This window comes from Montipora capricornis, chromosome 1 (genome assembly GCF_036669925.1).
Source record: "Montipora capricornis isolate CH-2021 chromosome 1, ASM3666992v2, whole genome shotgun sequence".
Lineage (NCBI taxonomy): Eukaryota > Metazoa > Cnidaria > Anthozoa > Scleractinia > Acroporidae > Montipora > Montipora capricornis.
The window spans coordinates 16,842,763-16,853,372 of record NC_090883.1 but is presented as its reverse complement, the minus strand read 5'-3'; the positions used below and the strand labels follow the sequence as shown (position 1 = coordinate 16,853,372).

The 10,610-nt window shown below is 39.4% G+C and overlaps 1 protein-coding gene across 1 annotated transcript in view; it reads left to right on the top strand.

The window, feature by feature from the left end:
• LOC138059641 (uncharacterized) overlaps nt 1–10,334 on the top strand; it is a 106,078-nt gene extending 95,744 nt beyond the window's left edge. Inside the window, exons 50-58 of the mRNA XM_068905259.1 lie at nt 725–866; nt 1,701–1,841; nt 2,182–2,372; nt 2,529–2,670; nt 3,018–3,367; nt 5,644–5,785; nt 6,736–7,064; nt 9,270–9,411; nt 10,080–10,334. Coding sequence (XP_068761360.1) covers nt 725–866; nt 1,701–1,841; nt 2,182–2,372; nt 2,529–2,670; nt 3,018–3,367; nt 5,644–5,785; nt 6,736–7,064; nt 9,270–9,411; nt 10,080–10,090 — 1,590 coding nt within the window. The 3' untranslated portion in view covers nt 10,091–10,334. The remainder of the gene's footprint in view (nt 1–724; nt 867–1,700; nt 1,842–2,181; nt 2,373–2,528; nt 2,671–3,017; nt 3,368–5,643; nt 5,786–6,735; nt 7,065–9,269; nt 9,412–10,079) is intronic.
• Nucleotides 10,335–10,610: the final 276 nt, after the last annotated feature.

Sequence of the window (10,610 nt, the reverse complement as noted above, 5' to 3'; positions counted from 1 at the left end):
CAAGCCGTCACTTGCCCCTGAAGATGACTTCCGCTCAGGTTGTAGAAACGTCAGTGACTACAAACAGTCCTTCTCAGGACTACTTTCACCCAGACGATCAAATTCACCATCGAGGTAAATTACTCTTTGGTTGATGGTCAGGCATAACGGTTTCTGGGGTTATTACTATGGTCTATTGCAGCGGATCATCTTAATGGGAAAACTCTTATGTCCTAATTGTGGTTGTCAATTAACCGTTGATATCTAGATCTTAACGTCGAGCGCAAACGCCTTAACACACTCGGAGGAAATCATGTGGACATTTTCGAACCGTTAATTCGTTAATTCCGTCTATTTGAAAAAATGCAATACTATCTTAGCACCAAAGAGGCACCCCAAGGAAGCAATCTCTGACTAAACAAAAAAAAGTTATATATTTTTCAACCACAGCATTCCAAGCAAAGATGAAAGACGCCCCAACCATCCTGTTACTTATATTGATAAAACGCCGGTCAATCCATACCAGCATCTGATCAAGACCGATTAATGATTATATTGAAAGACAAACGTGAGACGTACGATTAACTGCACTATTGAAGTTTAATGTCATAGTTAGGTTTAATAATGAAAAACATAGAATCAACAATTGTACTGAATGCAGTATCTTGCTCAGCTATTGATTGCGCTTGGGGTGCTTAAATTGACATAATGTGCATTGTGATCTTATCCTTCTTTTTGGTCTCAGACGTTTACTGCTAACTCAGACCGATACACCGTGGTGAAGAATGAACTGGACCAATCAATAATAACAAAGTTCATTCGGATTCTTCCAAAAACTTGGAAATCGCGTATCTCCATGAGAACCGAATTTTACGGCTGCGATGAAGGTACAGTACATCTGAGTTCATCAAATAGGATTTCTCCCTGAAATTTCTTTCCTTTTCTTGCGATCCAGTACATTGATAAACTCTGAAAAAGCTCGTCAACTTGCCATTTCCAAAAGCTGCCCGGAAAAAAAAACGTATAATAAAACCAGAAGATGCCATGAAACAAAAATCTCTCTGAATCTCGATTAAAGAATCACATAAAGGCACTCATCCGTGGTCCTTAATCTGGTTTTGCTGGACAAAAGAGAACCGCGAATTCTGTTCACAGCATGAATGAGTTCGATAAACTGTTCGATCCTCATTTTATCGATATTTTTTTTGTCTGAGAAAAAAACCCAGTGTATCTCCAACGCCTTAATTACAAATTAAAAAGCTCTTGAAGCACAGTAGGGCCTTCCGGTTCTTTTGGAGACATTTTGTAGCGCAGCTGGCGTTTGCTAATATAACTTGAAGTTTTTCCTTTGCTAACTCTCCATACAGGGATATTGGGATCTCTTCGTCGTCCATACTAACTAAGCAAGCATTGCATGGACTGTTCTTTTTAAGTGCCCTTCTAATCTACCTTTGAAGATGCCTTTTATAGGATTGGGCTTTTGTTTCTATGGGATCAGAAATGTCACCGATCCACTAACGTACCATCAGTTTAAATGCTTTTTAGTCGCGGTTTGTGTACTCAGTTTTCGTCTCTCCCTACTTTTTCACTGATTCATTGGTGCGTCTCCGACATTAAATAATTCTTCAGCATACACCATGAATACTTTGTTTGCAAAAGTCTATATTAGTCTTCACCAAGTTGTTTGCTCTCTAAGATGCCCTATTGTAATTTCTTATTAGGATTCGAAATTCCAGACGAAGGGTGTACATCTCCTTTGGGAATGGAAAAAGGCACGATACCAGATTCGGCCATTGTAGCATCGTCCAGGTACAACCAATATGCTGGACCAGAACGTGCAAGGTTAAACTTGCCGAAACAAGGTACTGTGCCTCTGAGATTTGTGCTTCATTTATGTAACATATTTATGTTGGCCGATATCTTTCTTATGAAGTCAGAACTTCGTAATTGATTTCAGCTGAAAGGCAGTGTTTTGTCTTCTACGCTTTTTAGATGTGTCTGCCTGCCTAAGGCGTAAAGAGGACTAATTTGTGCTTGGGAAGGTGTTTGAAAAGGACTCTCTTAGATGTTACAAATTTCTTTCAGCTTAATTGCGAATGTAACAGTGGCAAATTAAATTTTTCCATGATCGGCTGAAAAACCATACTTCCAGGAAGAAACTTAGGCCTTATTCATTGATTGCGTTATTTAAATTCTTTTCAGGTAGCAATTATGGAGGATGGAGTTCCCAATTTGGGGGCAATGAGCAATTCCTGCAAATTGACTTGGGACAGGTTACCAAAGTTACAAGAATTGCTCACCAAGGTCGATCTGACGCAAACTGGTGGACAACTAGTTACACACTGTCTTACAGCAATGATGGGGTGACATTTAAGCCATATAATAATAGCCAGGTTTGCGCTACTTTTAACTATGGGAAGCTAGTACGGATATGCACTGTATATCTTGCAGTCAAAAATTCCTTTATTTGTTGGAACAGACGGTCTTAGAAAAAAAAAAAGAATTTTATCTATTCCCTGTTGTTTAAATGCACATAATTTTGACTTCAGACTCTTCAAGGAAACAACGATGCCACCACAGCAGTTGGACGAATCCTGGACCCACCAATTGTGGCTCGATTTCTTAAAATCAATGTTCAATCCTTCAATGGATATCCGGCTCTACGAGTGGAGCTTTACGGATGCACTGACGGTATGTGCAATTTAAATCCCAAAGATGAAATTCATTATTTTAGTTTACTTTTTTTTTACCTCCAGGTAAAGTTATGCACTCCTCGACCGCTGATAATTCAGTCGGTGAAGCACCTAACTGTCTTTTGGGTGCAGCTTAGCTTATACGGTCACTTCTTTCGCTGGTGAGGCTAAACCAACAGGGAGATCATTTAGCATCGCGTTTGTAAACGTGAAAGCACAAATTGCAGGCTGCAGCTTGTTATAAAAGCGCAAAAATCAATCGAGTTTATAAAAGAATTAATCATCAAATTTAATGCCATCAAGGGTATTCGAGTTTAAACATTTCTCTTTTCCTTTTTTCTTAAGGTTTCTCTACACCTACCCCTTCTAAATGCATGGACGCGCTTGGAATGCAATCGGGAGTAATACCAAATTCAGCTGTCACCGCTTCCAGCTCTTTCAATGCAAACTCTCCGCCTTATATCGGCAGGCTTCACTTTCTGTCCGCTGGTAGTGGTAAATACGGAAGTTGGATCTCTGGAAGAAACAATTTAGATCAGTGGTTTCAAGTTGATTTTGGAAGCTGGACAAAGGTCCGCGGTGTCAGTACTCAGGGACGACAGGATGCTGGCCAGTGGGTGGGAAAATACAGTCTTTCCTTCAGCTACGATGGCATATTTTACCAGACTGTTAACGATGAAACCGGTTTGAAAAAGGTACAAGATACAGTAGACAAAAGACGACAATAATATTTTCCAGCTCTTTTGTCTATAACGTTCTCGCCAAAATGTTTTGGACAGTGACCCCTTTTTTCACAATAGAAACAAATACTTCATAAAATCCCCCCTCATAATGTTGTTTAATTGGGCAATGTAGCGCTTTGTTTGTGAACCAACATTGTAAGGGGGAGGAATATAATGAAGGTGAACTACGTTGTTCATATTGAATAGGCATTTAGTCAAACGTGACCCTCTGAAGCAAATGCCTCAAACATTTTTTGTGTTAGATTGTAGTGATTATTGTGAGATAGAAGCGAAGTGCCCGTAAAATGTTTTTGAACATTTTAGAGTGAAGATTAATTTAAGTATGACAGATAACCGATGTTTGCTTAATTAAAGGCGCGGGCAAAGGGCTTGAACCTTTGCTTCAACATCCGTTCGATTTTTTTGAACGTTGTTGAACGATGTTGACAATGGGGGGTGGGGTGGGGGGAGGGGGAGGTTTTAACGTATCCTCAACGTTTGAAAACAAGCTTCACGAGAGGCCTGGTATTCAGTTCCAGTCCGGTATTAGGCTTGTCCACATCGGTGCCAAAAATGTGTCTATCTTTAAACCAAGTTTTGCGGAAAAAACAAAAAACAAAACAATAGACCAAAAGTTCTACCCAATTCAAATTCGGGGTTAAGAATCTTTGTGTATTGTATTTGCATTATAATGTAACATTCACATTTAATGTCATTCCCTTGAAACCGACGTACTATTCAGATTTATTTTCAAAATTGGCACAATTGATATTCATACACATGAAATTAAAAAAAAATGCAACAAAAAGATGGAGTCACCGTGTTTGTGAGGTTTTTTTTTCTTTTCTGAATCACACGAGAAGCGTTCGAAACATGTTCAACCGGGAAAAAATGTTGTTATATAGCAAAAGCTACTGAATGTTATTGAAAACTTGAGCGTACTTGTTTGGCCGAGCAATAATGCTCAATCTTGCAAAGAAAGGTAAGCAAATTGGGCCGCTGCAGTCATCACCTTGCCCTAATTGTCTGGCTCCGAATGCAGGTCTACGTCATTTATATATAACGTCTACTTTCCAACTTTTTTTCTCCTTAAAATATGTTTTCTGTGTCCCTATTACGAGTAAACAAAACCCTTGAAAAGAGGGGTCACTATTCTCGTTTCTTCGCAACAAGAATACAAATTTACTTCAAAGAGGCAATAATGTTGGCTTCAAAATGATCATTTTCCGAGAGAGGACTGGCGCGAGTTCTAAAACAACATTTTCTTAACCGAGAAGAGTTATCATGACTGCGCTCAAAAGCTTTTGAACACCATTTGTTGCCTCTCTTTAGACGGCCGGAGAGAAACGCCGCCATCTTTGAAGTCGTAATGTTATGCGCAGTACCAGATGCGCGGTCCAAAACGAGGGAATCGCCTTAAATGATATTCACTAAATTCGCAAATTCCATAATACACTTTATTTTGGGGGTGGGGGGAGGGGGCTTATTTGCATTAAAACAATGGAGTTCCAGTACATTGAAGTATGGTAAAGTCCCTAGAGTAAATAATTTGTATTGTTATATAGCTGGAGTTTTTCCCGCTACAGCGCGCCCAATCATTGGCTAGTTCATGGTCACATGGCATTTAACTATGAAACTGTTTACCGCCAAATGCCATGAGCGGGCAACATTGCGAAAACTATGACGTCAAACGGGGAACAGTTCACTGTTACCCGCGAAATGTTGACCGCTGTTGCACGTGATCAGAGCGTGCAGTTGAAGGTGGCCTGATGTTGTCGCTGGAATCTTCCCTCTTCTTTCAAAATGTTTGACCCATTTGTTTCCCTATATAACAAATCACTTAATGTTCGGTCCCTCGGGAAACAGTTCATTTTGTTTCCCTCGAAAATCATTGTTTACCTCGGCTGCGCCTCGGGGAAACATTGAGATTATTGGCAAACAAATTAACTGTTTCCCTCGGGACCAGTCATTAAGTGTTTATTGTTTTCATGTAAAGAATCCTGTCAAAACGTACAAATCGGTCAAACGCGCCTCGTTGGTTATCTATCACGTCATATCCACCGCGTCCTCGTAGAATAATTGTTAAATAGAACGCATTTGTTGAAGACTGTATTTTATAGCCCCAAAACACATTTTTTTGCACGAAAACGGCATCACTGGTTTACTATGAAACAAAAATAATTTGTTTATCGGCACTTTACCTGTAGGTATACCTAGCATAAATGTGTGCATTTCATTATTTAAACCAGATTTTTAATGCCAACTCTGACCAGTACTCTGTGGTAAGGAATACATTGGACACACCAATAATAACAAGATACATTCGAATTCAACCCGAGACTTGGAATGCATATATTGCAATGAGGACAGAGTTTTATGGTTGCAGAGAAGGTAATGAAGAACTTGACTTTTTTTTTTTTTTTCAGAAGAAGCACAAAATATATTAGCCCCTACAGGCTGCCAGCCTACAGGACGTTCTGATGGTAGCTTAAAGTGCCTCTACGACGATAAATTTTTGGTTTTCTTTTCGACTTTTTTCAACTTCAATTAAGTCAATATGTTCAAAATGATACAATGCATTTAAATTTGCAACGATAGAAGTGAGATAAGCCGGGAAATAGCCAGCCAAAAACCACTAAAAATCTGTCCGCCATAGGCTCGGACGGCATTGGAGAAGCCAGCGATTATTTTGTAAGCGGTCTTGGCTCGTGACGTCATACGCACACGCTTCCTGGGCATTTGACAAAGCAAACAAGTCGATCAAGGAGTAATGTGTATAATATCAGCAAAAAGCAACTCGGCGATCTCTCACATCTCATAGACGGCATGGGAAATTAGCCGCCTTTATTTTGAGCGTTGCGCATATGACGTCAGATCCCAGGCGATCCAACTAGACCCAACCCTCTTCCTCGCTCACAGTCATTTGCCGTTCGAGTAATGGCGGACAGCGAAAACCGAAAAACTACGTTACAAGAATCATACTTTCCGTGGGAATTTTGAGATAAAATTGGCATGATACCTATTTAGTACGTCTATTTTCAAAATCTAAAGAAAAAAGGACATGCAAAATTTTCGTCGTAGTGGCACTTTAAGTATCTAGATCTGCTGACATACCGAGGAGAACCTTTAAAATGTTTCAAAGCTAGATTTCTTCTTTCTAGTAGTGGAGTCAGGGTATCAGCAACAATGTATTGGGGATATCTCTGGAATGCATTATATGCCCTACACACATTCACTGTATGCTGAATGAAATTGCCGTGGTAGGAACGACTACTCAGCAAGAACACATTGCCAGTCCAATAACATGTTGTTTACCCATCTCTTTTTTTTTTATTTTCTAGGATTCGATCCGCCCGAGATCGTTTGTGCCGACGCTCTTGGTATGGAAAGTGGAGATATCCCTGACTCGGCCTTAACATCGTCGTCCGATTACAACCAGTACTTTGGAGCTCAGAGGAGCCGATTAAAGTCGGAGAGAAATGGAAGTTACTACGGCGGATGGGCGTCTAAGTCTTTAGATTATAACCAATGGCTGCAAATTGACTTAAGGAACTTAACTAAGGTCACCAGGATCGCGACACAAGGATTACATGATGCAAGCTGGTGGGTCACCAAGTATAAGCTGAGCTACAGCAGTGGAGACAAATTTGAATTTTACAACAATGGAGAGGTGAAAATACATGCATATTTTTTTAATAGCTACTTTTTTCAATGTGTAATAGACCATTTTAAAAGTTATTCCTTGTTCAACACCAGATTGATGCTATGTTTGTTTTACGATATTACGCTCCCACAACGGCGCATAGAGGATGCGTTGTGACTTAAGGACGTTCGCGCTAATTGTTTGTGCGCAACGTTACTGCGCAGGTAACGCGACTGTAACATGTCACGTATTACTTCGAGCATTAGTGAAGTTGAGGTTTTAAAACCTTTGCAAAAACCGTGGACGATAAGTCTTGCACAGCGTTGGATCAGAGAAGATCGTGATCAGTCAAAATTGATTTAAAATATTTATGAAAGTCAAGTAGACTACTGCACGACTGATATTCGCGAGGTTTTATCAGTCGTGCACTAGTCTACTTGACTTTCATACAAATTTTTCAAGCATCAGTTAAAATAACATGGCGACAAAAACGCCGAGGAAAAAATTACAGGCCGGCAAAAGAATGGCACATTTATTTCCGAATCATCATGAAACTTCAAAGAGAAGTGAGCGGGAGGATGGAAAAGCTCTGGAAAAGGTGGCTGATCGAGTAGACTAGTGGCTGAAAGTTTGGAAAACTCGAGGACGAACCGTTGCGTAAATTTATGGGGCTGTTTCTTTTTAATGTTTTTATTACCCTACGAACTTAAGTTCAAAGTGAATGCATGTTTTTAAAGTTCTTTTCCTTTACTTTCGTGAAAATTGAGCAGTATTTTCGTCCTCGTCGCTTGAATAGTGCGGACCTGCGTGGAAACAATCAGCGATTGAATTTCACGAAAAAATACACTCCAGAGGATGAGCATGACGGCAATGGAGAGATATTATACAAAACACCAACCAAATGAAGATGATCCCTGCTTAAAACTTCGTTGCTATGCTCGACAAAGGTTTTTTTTTCGGTAAAAACCTTTCATCTCTTCAACGATCGATCCTCTCTTGGGTTCCAGTCCTTGCCCGACAGGTCACGCAAAAGCGTGACAAACGAACTTTTCCAAGAGCTTTGCAAAATCACATCGATTTTACTCGTTCAGATCATAGGTGACCCCTATTTTTTAAATCATGAATCACTTACTTTACTTACTATCTACAAAATATGATGAAATGAAAAAATTCTCACCGTAAGAAGTTATCTTTTTTTAACATTTTCTTTTTTCGTGCCATCGAATTCCAGTAGTGGTTGCAACGGATAGAGCTTACGAAAACGCTCGTCGAGAATGAACTCTACTGTTTACCACATCCCTGGCGGCATACAATTATCTAAAAATCTCACTCCTAAAAACCTATGCACGGAAACTTTCACTCCAACAGTTTATTTTTATGATTTTCGATGGATGAGCAGATGAGCCTACATCTCGCTATTATGACCGATTTCTCGAAATTAAGGCATTTTTCCACTGCCATTTTCTCCGAAACAAAGTCGGTGACCCCCATTTTTTTTTTCATTTTTGGAGTAAGTACTTTATGACCTAACTCTAGGCGAGAAATGAAGAAAATCTCACCGTAGGAAGATTTTGGCGCGAACGTCTTTAAGATGTGTGACCAGTGCTCTTGTCGTATATAGGCACACGCAGCTCAAACGTCGAACTTCTCATGTGCCGAAAGTAATTTCTATCTTGGTCGACACAAATGAATTAAGTTCGATGGTTGATTCATACATCGAACTTAATTCGCCATTAATCACCATGTGCAATTTGCCGTCAGTGAATGAATGGGACTGTGGGATGCAAAAAGAAATCATGCAAGTTATGCATTAGATTCGGCAGATGAGAAACGTTCGACGTTTGAATCGAAGTCGTTCCATAGTCGAACTTCCCATGTGGCGCATTCGAACTTAATTCTCGGGTCGACCCAAAGAAGTTCTCTTGAACTTAATTTATTCAAACGTCGATCTCTTCATGAACTCAATGAAGAGAATTAGTTCGGCAATGAAAACTGGGCCTAATTTAATTACTCCCTTAAAGACATGGCCGCGTTTGCAACAGGAGTCACTCAATGACTGACAAATGTCATAAACAAAGGAGTACTCCGGTGCTCTCTGAATATCTGATCCATGAAGTATCCCACTTAAACTTTGTCAAATGCTCAAGGCATGGGAATTTATTACTGACTCAATTTACTATATCCCTCGTTTGTATTTCTGACCCTGTTTACTATGTTTTTACATCTCAAAAGGAAATCACAGGAAATATGGACAGGAATACTGCAGAAGGCCGCATTCTTGATCCGCCAATCCTTGCTCGCTATTTTAGAATTAACCCCACAGCTTGGTATGGACGCCTCTCCATGAGGGTTGAGCTGTTTGGTTGTAGAGGAGGTATGTTTAGTTTTGTGACTGTCGGAACATTTTTCATTTTTAATGCCAAAGGACATATCGTGATTTGCTTCCAATCCTGGCGTGACCACAAGGGGCCGGGACAAACTGTGTGACCGTTAATATCTAAATCTTTCACTCTTTATTTCGACTCCTAAACACGTTTGCAAATTCTCATATACAAACGCTTGTAACTTTAACTGATCGTGATGCTCAAATTACATTGTTAGCTTGGGTTACCTGTGCATGGATCTTATCGAAATTATGTGAAAGATTTAGATATCAACGGTCACGGGCTGGCCACCCTTGTGGCGTGACCATTGCCGTAGCTTTTGTATGTTGAACAAAAAAGATGGAGAAGAAAGAAAGAAAATCCAATTGCCATGTTTATGATTACATATTATTTTAATGACGTTTATTCACAACGTTGATTTTTTGTGTGTGTTTGTTCCTTGACACCAAGACGATCCAAGACCCTTTATTTACACGATCAATATTGAAGCAACAACTACATGCTTGTTGGGTCGTGTCCTAACTATAATAAAGATACAGCACAGGAAATAAAAATTAAAACTATGATCATGCAGTTGGAAACATAGAGACTAGGATACATACACAAAAGGGATGTAGATAAAATTCATAATTTAAATTTAAAACCTGTCATTTTTTAGGTACTGACTGAACTGATAAACTGTTAACGTTAAAAGTTATGAACGAAACATCATGAACTGATGGGATGAAAGAGTACAAGGATCATGACTACAATAACAAGCTAGTAATCATGAAATTATAAAAGTATATAATGGAAATGCATTTAAACAGTTGTAGTCTAGTGTTGTTTTCAGAAAAGTTACCGTGTTTGAAATTAAAAATGTAAAGTGAACTGTATTTTTAGGGTGAATAATAAAGTGGCAAATAAACGTTTGCATAACGAAGGTAATTATTTGTATTCTCGCAAATGAAGTGGGTCTAGCATTCAATTTCGACTTCTTTACATTCGGAAAGATAGTTAGCCTCTCCCCTTTGTCGCTATTCCATAATGCTCAGAGGGGTCCACCCGGACATATAAAGATATTAAGAAACAAGTAAAATACGCTCCTCTGAGTCTCCATTGGGGCGTTGGGAGGGGAAAATTTAAAGGGGAAATGGGTTATTGTAATTGCCAAAATTTTGGAAGACATCTTGTCTCCCTTTTGGCAAAT